The 16,519-nt window shown below is 48.0% G+C and overlaps 1 protein-coding gene across 1 annotated transcript; it reads right to left on the bottom strand.

Annotated features, from left to right (window-relative positions):
* Window positions 1–3,270: 3,270 nt before the first annotated feature.
* On the bottom strand, window positions 3,271–13,368 carry FMOD (fibromodulin). The gene is made up of 3 exons (XM_019976646.2): window positions 13,222–13,368; window positions 9,537–10,524; window positions 3,271–4,891 (listed from the first exon to the last, which is right to left on the bottom strand). Exons 2-3 carry the CDS (start codon window positions 10,513–10,515, stop codon window positions 4,740–4,742), a joined length of 1,131 nt encoding a protein of 376 aa, XP_019832205.1. The 5' UTR covers window positions 10,516–10,524; window positions 13,222–13,368; the 3' UTR covers window positions 3,271–4,739.
* Window positions 13,369–16,519: the final 3,151 nt, after the last annotated feature.

Genomic DNA, 16,519 nt, shown 5'->3' on the forward strand with positions numbered 1-16,519 from the left:
TAATCTAAATGTCCCTCAAAAGGAGAATAGAGAAATAAAGTATTTCCACAACATGGTTGGAATGAATGAACTGGAATTTATAAGAATCGGTATGGGTAAATCGTGAACACAATGTTCACTGAAAGAAGCAGAGTAATAAGAAAGTGTTACCATGTGAAGTTTAAAGACAGACAATTCTCTACTTCGCCTGTGGGTGTACTACAGGTTAGTTATTGTTGTCTCCACCAAATTCCACAGCAAGAACCTGGAGACCTTTACATTCATTCTTTCATGAATGTAAAGGTGCATACTAAATGCACCAGCAATTAATATTATCTGTCTCAGGGTTTTGCATAAAGAAAAAATTTGTTGAATGTTTGAGCTGTGCTCATAGAAAGATAAGACAATGATCTGCCTTCTTTTCTTGCCTTCCCTCTATGATCTGCCTTTCTGCCTGTCTTTCCATGGCTCAATTTGGAGAGGGTCCTGGAACTTGGATGATAAAACACTGAATCTTCATTTTTCATGCAGCTAACTGAAATTTAGCATTCCAGTTATGAAGGTACCAAGTGATATCAATATTAGCAACCTGAAGCTTTGTAACCCACTGAACTTGGGTCTATTTTCATATCACGTCACAGTCACTGGAGATACTTAGAAATGCCACGTGCTCATCCGCACTTTGAAATGACTGTGGTTAGATTTGTTGCTGGATCTCGTCATTTATTACGTGAATATGCAATTTTGATAACTGTATTTCAATGTCATTGGTTTTCTTTGGAATCCAATGCATTTTATTTTATACCTTTAAAAACATTTTGAGAAAAAGTCCATAGGCTTTGGCAGACTGCCACAAAGGTCAGGACTCCCTGGTTACACCATACCTTCTAATGTTTTGATTATTTGTTATGTGTCCAATGTACTGATCTGAGCCAGATAGGAGAAAGTGGGAATAGACTGCTGCCTTTAAAGATTTCAGGAAAGGGTCTGATGGTGTGAAATGAGATGCTGCCCACTAGTTGCTGGAAGACAGAAATGTGAGATTGAGCTGGGGCTTTGGAATGTTAGTAAAGCTTCTTGGTACTTGTGTCTGAAAGAGAATAAAGGCAGTAGATGGTTTTAGCCCTGCCTACAGCTCTAGTCTCGTTGTTCCTTGTCACTGTGCCCCCAGCCATGTCTGTTGTCTTTCGGTGTCTAGGGGCCTCCCTACATTAGGAAGTCTATGTATTCTGTTAGCTGTGCTGGACTCTCCGCTCATCTCTTCATCTCCCTTCATATCTGAGTAACTAACTGCTCCGGTCCTCCAGTCTAGGCCAGGCCTCTAGATACTCCTCATGTAAACCCGTCTTCATCTCCTTTACAGCCCTTTCTCGTTTGTAACTATGTGGTCTTCAGGTGATTCTTTAGTTCAGGGCTTGTCACCGCACTGGATTATAAATCCCCAATGGCAGGGAAGGCTTGCTTTTGTTGTCTACAGTATCTCCATTGCCTGACCAAGGCCTCATTGTAAGTATTTATTGATGAAGAGTGAATTTTAATTGGAAAATTTATTAAAGTATTGTGAATACTAGCAGAATGAATTTAGGTCCACAAAAAATAAAGTCAGATGGCCTCTGCAAACTTGTGACACCCCATCTACCACCAAGTTCCTCCATACTCCAGTAGTTCTGCATATACCAGTAACTGTGAGGTCTTCAGGCTAGCACGGTAGAGACAGGATAGCAAGACTGGCAGGCTGGGGATGGCCTGGGCACAGATCCTGGCCTTGATGCTTCCTTCCTGGGTGACTTCAGCCTCTATGTGCCTGTCTTTCCACCTATAAAATATTGAAAGTAATAGCTCCTCTGGCATAGAATGTTTAGGAACGCTAACGAGGCAACCTAAGTAAAACACCTAACCCATAATAAGTGGCAGCTTAAAGGAAGAGAGCTGACTGAGCCTGATGGATAACCCAGTCCTGCTGCCAACTTGAGAAGCCCTGGATTTAGAAATCAGGGAAGCCTTGCATCACGGCTGAGCCTGGCTCTGGATTCTTGCCCTGCAGTCTTGGTTGGGATATTCATGAGAGCTGCTAAAAAAGCAAAACTGAGAGCCAAGGGATGCCTCCTTGCAGCGTGGCGGGACCCCTTTCTGTGTGACCATGTCTCCACCTCCTTCATGTGACATCTCCCCGAACTGGTGCACCAAGGCAGATGCACTGACCTTGCTGTGCTTGAAGAGAGGTGGATGGCTAAAGTTGTGACTGATCTTTTTGCATTCTCAAATCCCTGCTTAACTCTTGCTCCCGAGGATTATAATCAAATTAGCTCACTCTGGCTTCAGATGAAGTTGTATCGTTTGTAACACGCTTGGCACAGAATTTCACAGAATTCATTATTATGTGTAATAATTATTACATATTATTATTATATGTAATAATATACATATTATTATATGTAAATAATATATTCAGCTCAATAAATATCAGTTGTGGTTATTTCTCTATTAGAAAATGATGATTTGTCCTAAAAGCACAAGGCTAGCCAAGCCTCCTGACTTACATAACAGTTGCTAAGCATCATGTTCTTAAAGGCTTTCAAGTAATGTGCATTGAGAGGTTGAACGAAAGAGCAGATGGGTTGTGCTGTGCTGTGCCAAGTTCTTTGTGAATCCTGTCCGATTCTTTGTGACCCTTTGGACTGTAGCCCGCCAAGCTCCTCTGTCCATGGGATTCTCCAGGTATGCATACTGGAGGGGGTTGCCATGATCTTCCTGATTCAGGAATGGAACCACGCTACTGACTGCTTAGTTTCCTCTTTAAGGCGCTTTGCAGTACTTGACTGCCCTCAGTTCTGCATGGTTGCCACTAGAGGGCAGGGGCACTTAAGACAATACCCTAGACCCACCAGTGCCAGAATTACTGGGTAGACAAGGGAGAATGGTTGAAGGAGAAAAATGTTAGAATGACTTGGTGGGGTTGGGGGGGTGCGATGGGGGTGGGGGGTGGGGGGGCGATGAGGGGGCGGGGGGACTGGAAAGCAAAAGAGTTTTTTTCTTTATCTCTTGGGGACCAAACGGAAGGAAATGCGAAGCTAGTGAAATTGAAGTTAGATTTAAAGAAGAACTTCCAGAGCACAAAGTTTTCTGTAGAGATACAGGTGACTTACAAAAACAAAAAACCCTTAGCTACATCTGCCCAAGCAGAATAGATGAGAATGTGAGCTCCTCCAGTTTGAGGCCTATGTGATGGCAGTAGGTCCCCTTAAAGTAATCTTTCTCTGTGTTTGCCTTAAATGACTCCATTCTTGCACGTGCAATTGTAAAATAACTTTATTGGTTGGGTTAGCCACCACTCATGCTTTTCCTGTAATAAGGATCCTTTATAGAGGCATGATGGTGTCCACATGCAGATGCTTTCTGAAGAGCCCTGGGGCAAGGGGCAGCCTTGCCCCTCACATCAGAGCTTCTTTGTTGAAATGAGCTGGTTTGGCTTTTGTGGATTTGAGGTTCTGGAGCCAAGAACATAGTTCAAGGATCCCCTCTTCTTTCTTCAGGGAACTGCTTCAAAGCATACACGGTATCAGGGAAGCAACAGCATCTGTGCAGGGAGCTCTCCTCAAGCAGTCTCTGCCCATGGCTGCCCAGATGGCCCCATCCCAGTGGTACCCCACAAAGCAGGGGTTAGGTCCCCAGGCAGCACTACTTTCAGAAACGGGAAAGATTAATTGCTCTCCAGCCAAGCTATAAAGCAACAGCCAGCTTCAGTAACGAGGGTGGCAACTCCAGGGCTGGTTGGAGTCTGTCTCTCCAATCAGGTTATTGACCTTTCTGCTTGCATAAGAGGACAAATTACCTCTCTCATACTTTGAGAGCCACATGGCCTCTGCCTTTGAAGATAAAAACTCAAGTAGGGAGCTGCTGGGAATGCAGAGAGTGCTGGGCAAGAATGACACTCCTGGGCTGCCTCCTCAGTTCAGCCAATTCAAGGTGTATTTGCCTCCACTATGGATGCTGGTAATACGCAACATCAGGTCGCTTTCCTTTTCTGAAGTCTGACCCACCTTCAGAGAACTGCCCAGTTGTTAAAATACAGCCCCACGCATTTAGCTAAGTCTGAGGTTGGCTGTCTCCTCCCACGTCAAGCCTGGAATATTGTCATCACACTGGTGACCTGTGGTGAAAAGGTGACTCTTGGTGTCCTTCCAGCCTCAGCCACCAGTGTGAGTTCTCTGCGCAGTCACTGGGCAGCTGTGCATACGCCTTGGCTTCTCCTGCCTCTACCTAAGATGTCTGTGGGGCATGGTTGAGTGGATGAGGTGGACTGAGGAGGCGGCAGTCGGGCAAGAGGTATATCTGAGAAGCAGCAACTGGGAGCCCAGAGTATCGGCACGACCAGCCCAGCACGCGGGGGAGCGGTCAGGTGCTGCCTTCAGAGTCAGACATTACTTCAAAAGCACAGTTATTCTATTGCTCAGGCAATGGTTCAGGACACTGGATCACTGTGAAGACCTTGAGGGTAATGAGATTTCGGGGACTGGGACTTCAGGGTTTACACCTTCTGCCAACCACTTTCTGTCTTGGAAACGGACGTGTCATGTCCCTCAGCAGAAAGCTGCCTGTCCCCTGACTCCACCTAAAACTGCCTACAGGGAAGAAGACTAGAGAGAGAGCCCATGGACCTCTGTCACACGGTCTGTCCCAGACCTTCCATCAAAAGCCAAACCAAACCATCAAGCCAAATGCAAAGAGGCGTGGGGGCATGGCCCTGCGCCCAGTGGCGCTCAGATCTCGATGAGGCTAGCCAGGCGCAGGCAGAGGGGCGCGTCAGCGGGCATGGCGCTGCGCTTGATCTCGTTGCCATCCAGGCGCAGCACCTGCAGCTTGGAGAAGTTCATGACATCCACCACGGTGCAGAAGCTGCTGATGGAGAACTCTGTGGGGACAAGAGGGGCGGGGATGGGGAGAGCCCAGATCAGGGTCCTGGGACCACAGGAAAGCCCCACGGTGTCTGTGAAGCTTCTAAGAGGAAGGGAGAGCTTGGCTGGGTGGGGCAGGAGCTTCCCAGGATCGGAGTCAAACTTGCACCCGTTGGGGAGCAGAGCCAGGGATAGAGTGAGGTCCCCGCCTGCATAGCTCAACCTCCTTACCCACGCCCCCCATGCCCCAAAACCCTGGAAGGTCCCTCCTGGCAGGCCTTGGTCTTTTCCCCTCTGCAGGCAGCAGGTGGCAGCAGAAGGTAGTCAAAGAGGAACCCTAGCAGCTTTGAAGTTCTCCCTTGATTGTGTTTGAAGAGGAGGGCGTTTCCCAATTGCTTTGAGAAGGAAGACTGGGTAGGTGGAAGGACTTAAATCTTGAATATTCCCTAACAGTTTGCAGATAGAGAAAGTGGAAAGAAATTAAAGAGAGAAAACTTGGACTGAGAAACAAGTGCCTCTGAGTGCAGAGCTTTGAGGGGGTTGTCCCATGTACATTCTGAGTACAAAGGAGTGATCTCTGCCCTGAGGTTTAAGGAGATAGATGAACAGAGCTGCCACGGAGCTCAAAAGTCAAATAATTTCCTTGCCTCTTGCATTTAGTATGATTAGTTTACTCTCCATTTTTGTAATCTCAAAAGAAGTTTGAAGATTCTCCCCCAACCCTCCAAGTCCTGTAATCCTAATAGATACAATCGTTCTGTTTGGTTTAAACACAAGTCCTTCAGCTACCACTCACCCGGTTCTCCCTCTGCTTGTTCTCTTGGACAAATCAACTACCTCTGTCTCTATCCTACTGGGTCAGGAACTTGGAGGATTAAAACAAGAGCTCAGCTAGAACTCCAGCCTGTGTGCGTGCTAAGTTGCTTCAGTCATGTCTGACTCTGCAACTCCATGGTCCCACCAGGCTCCTCTGTCTGTGGGATTCTCCAGGCAAGAATGTTGGAGTGGGTTGCCATACCCTCCTCCAGGGGATCTTCCCACCCCAGGGATTGAACCCACATCTCTTATGTCTCCAGTATTAGCAGGCAGATTCTTTACCACTAGCACCACCAGGGAAGCCCCAAAACTCCAGCAGGGACAGCAAAAGTTACCACCGAAAAGCTTCTGGCACCCTAGAGGCTGCCTTCAATATGGTATGTGAGAGCATCAGAAAGATGGCTCGGGTCCAAAGGGACTTTCGGTTAGGTTATTTGTCAGGACTTGGTAGGCTGCATCTGGAGGGCTGTAACACTTAGGCAGACTCAGAGCTTGGCTTGCTTTTGCTTCCACCAGAGGCATTCCTCTGCTTGCCACAGTGGTCAGGAGCTGTGTGTCAGCCTGGAGCTGGGCAGGAGGAGTGGGAGGAAGGCTTTCCTGATTCTCTTCCTGGGGTGACTCTCAAAGGCATTGTGATTATGGGTATGGAAAGTAAGTTCTCTATGGAGAGCTTAGATAGATGAAGCAATTGTTTTTGAAATTAGCACTAGCGATTGTTCTCAGTCTCTGTTAAGAACTGACCAAGAGGAGATGGGGTAAGTCTGCAGCCAATTAACATGTGCTACAAATGTAAGACAGAAAAACCAAAGAATAATGAAAATAATGGGAAATATCCTTCTTTAGAGAACACTCAGGGAGGGTTGGGTGGAGACCCGGAATGCTTTTGGATGTTCCCTTTCTGGTCCCAGGCAATAGATCAAGTGACGTCTTAGTGGACAGGTTGTGGCAGAGTCGAGGCTGAGTCAAGTCTGGGTCTATGGTGTCTGCATGAAACGGGCAGAGTGGGTGGGCTGGAGAGAAAAACGAAGTGGCCTGCCTTGAATATCACTTCCAGCTATATTGGGCGACTGCACTTAGAGGTTCCACAATGGATTCTCTACACCAGCCTGGGGCCTTCAGACTGTCTGCTGAAGTCCTGGCTCCCAACTGTGCAAGTATAAATATGGGGCATATTTAGGAGTTGCTCAACACTCAGCATATATAGATTCTATCCACACGTTGAGCACTGTGAGCCCCCGTGTTAGTCCTCTCTAAGTTCGTAAATAGGACAGGGGCTTCTGCTTGGAGATGCTGGAGGACACTTTCCATCCCAGATTAAATTTTGACATAAGTTTTTCCAAATTCCTCCTGGTGTACTGGCCCTGTTCCACTGGATCCCAGAGCTACTGAATAACATTCTGAGCTGTGTTTCTTGCTGTTGCCAGGCTGGAAAAACTGAGGGAGGCACTAGTGGAAGAAAGAAACAGGGAGGGAGAGAGCCAGGCTTAATTCCCCTGCATGCAGCTCCTGTCTTTTTAGCTCTCTTCTCAAAGGGTTGCTTCAATCCTACCTTCATTACCCACCCCCGCTCTGGGTCCCCTGCAGGGAGACCTCCTTCACATTTGCCCAGATGAGTGGCTGAGCTTGGGGAACTCACTTTCCTGCTGGTGGTCTGAATCAGAGATGTACTCCTTCCTTTCTCAGACAGAGAAGCCTGGCTCTCAGTCCTCTGATGTTAAAGGCAGAGGCTATATTACATGATCTGGGTGACCTGAAGAGATTGCTTTTTCTTCTCTTTGTCTCAGTTTCCCCGTCTTTGCAATGCAAAAGATAAAATAAAACTTTATCTGGCAACGTCAAAGTGGCAATGAGGGGAAAAGTTTATAAATATAATTACTGTGTGTTGAAAAGCAAGTGCTTTTTCAGTTATGTGCCAGGTCCCAAATCAAAGCCTTCAATGTACTAATCCACTAATTAAGAAAAATAAGGTGTTGGTGTTCTTTACCCCCCAAAAAAGGACTAAGAGGGAGACAACCAGATACAGGAGCTTTGGCTTAAACTGCACAAGAAGGGATTTGGGGTAGACACTGAACATTTTTAGGTTTGACTTAGGAAAAACTTTCTTGCAAGACCTTAGGACGCTTAACTAATGCGATTTTATCTTTGGCAGAGCTTTTGGAAGAAGTGAACCACCTTATATTTAAAGGACGTATGTGGTTCTGCAAGAAGGCAGAGTGACAAGATGCTGTGATGGAGTCTTTTCCACCCCAAGATTCACTGGTTATACAGTTCGGCAGTAACTATTGGCTTCTCTCCATTGACAGCTGCATTTCTGTCACATTTTCAAGGTCAAACTCTGGTAAAGCACAGCATACTATATGACATTTCTGTTATGACACTCCGCCTGGATTCAGAGTGGGTAGCAGGTAAGTAGTGGTGACTTCTGGGTGGGTTGATAGACAGCTACAAGTAAATGTCAAAGCTTCTACATCACGAAACATATGAGAGATTAGAGAACGCTGCCTTGGGAATAGGAAGACCTTCCCCAAAGAAAGAGAGACTTTACATACAGAACAGTTTTCGGTGTACATGATGGTGTCTTGCACTTCAAAGTAGAGAACCAGACACCTTTTCAGCTTGCCCACCCATGGTCCACCTCTGGGACCGGTACCTCTCTCACTCGGGGGGCTGTCTGGCTTGTTAACATCTTGCCAAGTGAGTGATCTGTTCTGTGAGCACAGGGAGAGAGAAGGATCCATGGAGAGGTTGTGGCCTCAGTCCTATCTGTGCTTTGATGCTGCGACGGTGCTGTTTGCTCTCAGCAGGCTTTACTTCAAAGCCCTCTGCCAATGGCCATTAATGAGTCCTTCCTCCCTCAGGGAGAGAGGTACTTTGCTGCAGAGGAGGAGAAGTAAATGCTGGCTCAGCACTTTCCAGCTGGGCTGAGACGTCAGAGGCTCTGGTGCAGTGTAAGCACATTCTGAACACAAGACCCAGAGAGGGACCGAAAGGCACCTGGACAGTCCAGTCGGAAATGGAGACTTTGGTTCTTGCGGACAGACAGGCCATCCGTGGGCCTTGTGGGGAGTGTTGGGGAGGCCTTGTGCTTGCTCGCCACTGCAGGGTTTGGCAGGGGTCAAGCTCGTGTCACCCAGGGAGCCCTCTGCCCTGCCACCAGGGGCTCCTCGTGCTCCCGGAGAGCCAGCCAGAGCAAGTGCCGCACGCAGCTCTGAGAGGCTGCAAATTCCCATCCACCGGCTGCATGTTTAAAACACAAGCACCCAAGCATAAGACTGGGCTGATCAGGGGGAAACAGAGAGCTCGTCCTCTCTGGAGTCAATGAGAAAGTACAGATACCATGGTTTCTTAGCAGCCCACTTTCCTCCTCAACTTAAATGCCCCTGTCTATGAATCACCCCCTCCCAAACCTCTCCAAACTCATTTCTCACAGCTTGGCACATGACCCCTTCCTGTGAGACACGGGAATCTCCTAGCCGTCCCCTCAAAGTGACTTGGTAAATGACCGGTCCCTTTGTGGCGATGGCGCCTCTAAGGATGGCTCGGTCCTATGTTCCTCCAGCCCATACCCATTTATCTCTCAGGACCTAAATTTAGACTTACCTCTTCTGAGAATTCTTCTTCCATACCAACCCACTCCCCAGTGACTTTTCCTAGCACTGCCATGCAGTCTAAGAGTATGCCACAATGTACCACTTTGTACGGGGATGTGGCAGGGTTCTCAACTTGCTTCATCAATATTCTTTGGTTCTCCTACTTCTAATTCTTCTGTGTTGCCCCCAGCACTCAGGATCAGATCTTTCCAATGCAACAGACAGCACTCCCCACTCCCCTTTGCCAGCGTCTCACCATTGATCCTATTGCCTTGGAGGTAGAGGTTCTCCAGGTTGGTGCTGACTGGGGGGATCTTCTGCAGCTGGTTGTAGGAGAGGTCGAGCTCAAGGAGGCTGCTGGAATTGAAGGTATTTGAGGCCAGGCCATTGTTGGTGAGGCTGTTGTGGGATAGCCGCACATACAGCAGCTTGGGTGACCCCCGGAAGTAGCTGTCGGGGACTGAGAAGACGTTGTTGTGCTCCAGGTACAGCTGCTCAAGGGCTGAGGGCAGTCCATCAGGTACCTTCCTAAGGTGGTTGTAGCTCAGGTCCAGCAAGATCAATGATCGGAGGCCTTTCATAGAACTGCCCACTTCCTGGATCTCGTTGTGATGAAGGTACAAGGCTGTGAGGTTCTCCAGCCCCTCCAGCGCATTGTTGGGGACCCTTGAGATCTGGTTGTGGTCAAGATGGAGCTCTCTCAGGGACCGAGGCAGTGGGCTGGGTATCCGGGTCAGGTTGTTGTGGTCCAGATACAGCCTCTCCAGGTGCCTCAGCTTGGAGAAAACCTTCTTGCCCACCTTATCACTGGTGATCTGGTTGCCATGGAGAGCAATCCAGAGCAGCCCAGTGGCATTGTCGAAGACACCCTCCTGGATGGAAGAGATCTGGTTGTTCTGGAAGTAGACGTATTTCATGCGGGAGGGGACGAAGGGCAGGTACTTGAGATTGCGATTGTCGCAGTACATGGCTGTGGGGAAGTTGGGGGGACAGTCGCACTCCTGGGGGCAGTCTCGGGGCTCTGGTTGGGGTGGAGAGCCGTAAGCATAAGCTGGACCTTCTTCTCCCCCGTAGGGGTAAGGCTCATAAGGCTCATAGGGGTAGGGGTCATAGGGATCGTCGTAGGTGGACTGCTGGTTGCGGAGGAACTGAAACCACCAGTGAGAGTCTTCCTCATATTGGGCCCAGGAGAGGGAGCAGAGCCCTGCCAGCAGCAGGATGGACGCCCACTGCATTTTGTGTTTCTGCAAGAAGGGAGAGAAAATAGAGGAATCAGGTGTGAAGGAGACTCCAGGGAGTCAGAGAGGCAGAAGAGGTGAGCCTTGGGCTTTGAGCTCTGCAGACCTGACCTTCAGCAGAAAGCAGCTCCGAGCAGAGTCCTTGCTCCGCCTCCTCTGGGCCTGTCCCAGCACTGCCTCTACGTGCTGGTCCGGATGAGCCTTGGCTCCCTGGGGGAGCTAGGTGCACTTCCCTCTGCTCGAAGAGTCACAGAAACAGAGCCTTTGAGATCAGAAGGAGCTTGAATGGAGGTATTGCTTTTCTTTTTTTCTTCAGAGAGCAGGCCCATAGGCACCTCTAGCAACCTGAAGGTACTGTTAGGGAAGCGAGAAAGCCCACAGCAACTTCCATAGGAGTGGGGGTGGTGGTGGGTTCTATTTGGGCCTGAATTTACATCCAGTTTGAACTCCCAAGGGAATAATGTTTGCCAAGAGTCCAAGGAAAAAACCCTCTGGCTCTTTCCATATCTCTGGGAAACGCCCAGGAGTGGCTTGAGGTCTCAAAGGGGAAGATCTGCACTACTTGGGAAGTTCTGGTTTTGAGTCTTTGGGGAAGGGTGTGGTCCCCTGCAGCCATCACAAGACTTGGGCTTGTGGTACCAGCATGTGTAACAGTGCCAGAACCTGTAACAGTCTACTGGTGGGGAAACTCTCTGGTTGGCAGTTTGTGGCTATACTTGCAACTTGGCTGGCAAGGGCCATCATACAGCAGTTACAGATTCTCTTCAGAGGGGCTGTGGCCCCCCAGTGTGGCCCTTGTGTTCTAGAAGGGGTATTGAGAGCATGAAGTCTTAGTGCCCTGGGCTGTCTTCCATGGCATCTAGTAAAGTGTTAGTACTTCTCACGCTCCGCCATGGACATTATGCCAGAGCCAGCTGAGGCCAAGAGAGATAACAAGGAACATCAAACAATGGAACAGGAATTGAAGACTCGTGAGTGTTCCCAGGGGAACGTGACTTTAGAATGGGATTCTGGCGTCCTGCTCTCCCATCCGAAGCCCTTGGTGATGACCTCTGGGTTACCAGTCTCTGTAGCCAGGCCCCACATTGCCTGGCAGCTCACTGCTTTTGAGCTTGTGTGCTAGTGAGACCAAAGCAGGTGAGGCTTGGAGAGAAGTGTGAGTCTGATGTCCCCTGAGGGGGAAGCTGAAGGCATGGAAGAGGAGGGTGGCCTGTCCGGCTGGATGTCTTACTCTGGATACCGACAGCCAGAGCACCGCACAGCCCTTACGAGCAATGAGCACCTTCCAGAGGGGTGAGTGTCACCCCTGGGTAGAGAAACTTTAGAACCTTTCTTGGTCTGGGCATAGTCACATATGCTGTTCACGGTGCTGTTGGCCCTTGCTGGGGACAAGAGAAAGAAAGGACTCTAAAAGCCAACGTCGAAGCCCATGAGCTGATGAGAAGGCCCCTGGGGGTAACAGTCAGTCTGATCCCTTTCTGGCCACCGTCTCCCTCAGACCTCTCTGTCCGCTGCGAGCAAGTCCCTCGGGCCTGCTTCATCCCAGTAGCCCACGGGCTCCAGGAAAGAGGTGCCTCACTCATCTTCAGCAGCCTCAGACAAAGAGCCCACAGTGTTCCTGGGGAGCCTCCCCAGCCGCCCACTGCCTGGGCACGCTGGCTGGGCCCTGGCACTGCCCAGGAGAAAACGGATAGAGTGGCCCACTGCCAGCAGCACATTTTTCCATGCTCAGCTCTGGGCTGCTGCAGGCCCAGGGTGGCTGTCTGGAGGTTGGCACAGTGAGCCTCTGTGTCCATTTCTCCTTCCAAACTAGGCACCTTGGCAGGCAAGAGCAGCCCTCCTCTTCAAGCCTTCCAGGGCTGTGCATCCTGCGCACTCGACTCTCTTTCGGTGTCATGACTGCTGAAAGGGGTTGTTGGGGACCTTGTGCCTCTCTTTACCCCTTCCCTATCTCTTAGCAATGTTGCTCCAGGCTTTATATTCTTAAATCCTCTCCACCTCACCCCCAATGCTAGAGACATTCCTGTGCTCCAAGTTTTGTGAGGTGGAAAGCTTCTAGGACTGGTACTTTCTGAGTTGGGGGGAGCTTACTCAGGAGTTACTGCTGTTCTTTCATTTTCCATTCTAGAGAAGCATGTCTCCTTCCTATCAGAGTCCAGGGTGTCAAACCAAAAGCTGCTTTGTAACCTGAATTAGGTCCCCATTTCACAGTTCCTTGGACCTGGTCAACTCTCAACACTTCTGTGTGTTTTTTCCCTTTCACCCCAACAACATACAAGCACACACATACACACACACACACACACACACACACTACACAAAATTCCCTCTCCCCTCATATAAGAGTGTTTAGGTGCCTCAGACCCTCTGAAGAGACTGCAGGGCACAAATCTAGGATGGTGGACTTTCTGAGTAGTAGTGGGGCAGAGCTGGCTTCCCCAGATACCTGGCACTTCACTTTTTCACACCTGAAAGCTGAAGGTTCCCCAGCAGTCAGAAAGGAACTGTCGGACAAAGGTGGCATGTGGGAACTCCCTCCTCCAGCTCCCTTTCCCTGCTCTAGCATCCTGGGACGTGGTCCAGATGGGGAAGAAAGAATTGTTCTTTCTGCCCTGGGCCCTGTCCCCTCTCCCCAGCCTCTTTCCTTTGCTCCTTTAATGGAACTACCAGGGACAAAATCTGAAGGAAAAATGACAGACTTACCTTGAAGTTGAATCTTTCAGAGAGTGACCACGTCCCTCTGTCTGGCCTCCTTGGTTGGAGAGCGTGTGAGCAGGAGAGGAGTGACTGTGTCTACTGAGAGTGTGCGCGCCTGTGCCAGGCCAGGGCCCGCCCCCAAATTCCTAATCAGACGTCGTGAAGAGAGAGGTTGAGGAGCCCAGATCCTGGCTTTCTCAGCGCTGCTGCAGAGGCGGAGCTCACACTCAACCGCTCAAAATTGCTATAAAAACCACCTTCTTTCCACTCACTTATCTTCCCTGAAGCATTGGCAGCTTGGGGTCTCTTTCTGCTGAATGAGTTAGTGGTGCTCTGGAGGTTATTTGTACAGTCTCTTACAAAGGCCTGGATTTCTCGTTAAACCCATAGGGCAGATGCAGGGATAGGGAGGGCCAGGATTTGCCAAGAGGCATCTTAACTCTTTCAACAACCCAGGGTCCCACTGGAGAGCGAGTGCTCACCTTTCTGGGCTCCAGCACCCTCTGTGGGCAAGTGGTTAGGCTGATGGACAATGGAGAGGATACAGGGTAGCTGGCGTTGGCTCCAATTCCATCCCTGACCAGTGTAGACATGTCTGGGCTATAGGATTTCTCTCTCCCCACTGGGATAAAAGGGTAGAAAGGGACTCTCATATTTGTTAGTCATTTACTGTGCACTAGGGCTTCCTTCATATCTCAGTTGGTAATGAATCTGCCTGCAATGCAGGAGACCCCAGTTTGATTCCTGGGTTGGGGAGATCCCCTGGAAAAGGGATAGGCTACCCACTCCATTATTCTTGGGCTTCCCTTGTGGCTCAGCTGGTAAAGAATCCACCTGCAATGGGGGAGACCTGGGTTCGATCCTTGTGTCGGGAAGATCCCCTGGAGAAAGGAAAGGCTACCCACTCCAGTATTCTGGCCTGGAGAACTCCATGGACTCTATAGTCCACGGGATCGCAAAGAGTCAGACACGACTAAGTGACTTTCACTTTCACTTTACTATGCACTAGCATCATGCACACCCACCTAATCTCATGATGACCCTCAGGTTAACACTACCTTGTGAGTTGTAGTAAGGTCTCTATGAGGTAGTTTGTGTGAGGTCCCTGGCCCAGGACACAGCTGATGCTCACGCAGTCTGTGGTAGAGATAATTGCTGTTATTACCCATTTTACAGATGTCGAGACTCTGAGCAAGGGGAGGATGAGGTCATAGAAGCAGGCAGGAACTACACCATGAAAGGACTTTTAGGCCATGGAATGGATTTAACTTTTATTCTGAATGTATTTTAAAAACTTGTTTTAGGGAGAGAAAGTGAAAAGATCTGACCTACATTTTAAAAAGTCCATGGGAGAGACTGCTGTGCGGTGAAAAGGAGGAAAGTGTGGAAGCAGGAGCTCTAGCTCTCCTCTGTTGAGAGATAACAGCAGATAGGGCCAGTGCCGTGAAAGAGGGAACTATGTATGTTTAGACAAGTTGAAAAGTCTTGAAGATGGACCAGAGAAGGAGTTAGGGAAAGTGACGGATGAGTCCTTGATTTTGAGTTTGAGCAACTGGGTGGGTGGTAGCACCATTTCCTGACATTAGAAAGATGGGGAGGGACAGAGCCTAAGTTAGAGATGCCTGTTCGGCATTCCAGTGCAGATGCATGCAGGCAGTTAGATATACCAGGATAAATTGGAAGGTCAGGTACTGGAAGAATCTGGATTTCCTAGAATCTCAGTAGCTTAGATGAACCCATGCATCTGAAATGTTCATTCTTCAACTAATTGCTTCCTGCTAACATCCAAGGAACACCCCTTAAAATTTTTTTGTTTTAACTGTGGTAAATTACACATAACATAAAATTTACTATCTTAACAATTTTCACAGTTCAGAAGTTTTAAGTATCGCTATACAACCAGTCTCCAGAACTTTTTCATCTTTCAAAACTTAACTTTATATTCACTAAACAAAAATGCCCCATTTCACCCTCCCCCAGCCCCTGGCAACCACCAGAGTAGAAAGAATTACTTTCTCTCCCTATGAATTTGACTACTCTACATGACTCATACAAATGGAATCATACAATATTTATCTTTCTGAGACTGGCTTATTTCACTTAGCATAATGCCTTCAAAGTTCATCCATGTTGCAGCGGGTGTCAGAATTTCCTTCCTTTTAAAGATTGAATAATACTCTATCATATGTATATACTATATTTTGCTTATCCATTTATCTTTCAATGTACATTTGAGTTGCTTACACTTAGCTATGGCAAATAATGCTGTTATGAACATTGGTGTACAAATATCTCTTCGAGATCCTACTTCTAATTACTTTTTTCTTGTATGTCCAGAAATGGAGTTGTTGGATGGTATGGTAATCTGTTTGTATCTTTTTTAAGGAACTTCCATATTGTTTTCTAAAGTGTAGTCATACCATTTTACATTTCCATCAACAATAAACAAGGGTTTGAATTTGAAACACTCACTCCTGTTTTTTTAAAAAATACTAATTGAGAAAGCTTCAGATTTGAAGAATTTAGAATTTGAATTTTAAACAATGGAACTTTCAGTTGCTCCAATAGGTTTTGAACTGTTGACATAATATGAAAACTCCTTGTTAGGGACCCAATCTCCTCAGAAATTTCAAAGTTTTTTAAAAGATTAAATATAATGAATGGGCCTTTGCTTACTACCTACTATAAACTAGAGGGTTTACGGATATTATCTCATTAGTAATCACAGTAGATACTTTGTGTTGAAAATAGAGGATCGCAGGTATACAGTGATTAGATTGTAAAACAAGGATTTGAACCTTGACCTACATGACGCCAAAGACCGAACGCTTTCTTACAACACAAGGCCGGAGGACCAGTGGAGGGGGTGGTGACCTCCTTATTGCCAGGGTTAAACTCAATTAATATGGAGTCCAACTAATTGCAGTGGCCCAATCTGCTTGAATCTGTGGCAGGGGATTGTAAGGATGAGAGGGGTCTGGGATACCGGGTTTCGTTTCCTGACTCCAGACATATTTCATTTCAGTTTAATACATGTAAGCATCTACTCTATGCCTGGCATGCTTTTAAGAGCTGGAAACACAAAGAAGTTTTGATAGACTGCCTGCTCAAAATAAAGCAGGTGTGTAAGCAGCAAGGGATTCCCAGGTAGCTCAGTGGTAAAGAATCTGCCTGCCAGTGCAGAAGCTGCAAAAGACTTGAGTTTGATCCCTGGGTTGGGAAGATACCGTGGAGAAGGAAATGGCAACCTACTCCAGTATTCTTGCTGGGAAAATCCCATGGATGGTCTGTGCGGTGGCAAAGA

The sequence above is a fragment of the Bos indicus genome, chromosome 16 (genome assembly GCF_029378745.1).
Source record: "Bos indicus isolate NIAB-ARS_2022 breed Sahiwal x Tharparkar chromosome 16, NIAB-ARS_B.indTharparkar_mat_pri_1.0, whole genome shotgun sequence".
Lineage (NCBI taxonomy): Eukaryota > Metazoa > Chordata > Mammalia > Artiodactyla > Bovidae > Bos > Bos indicus.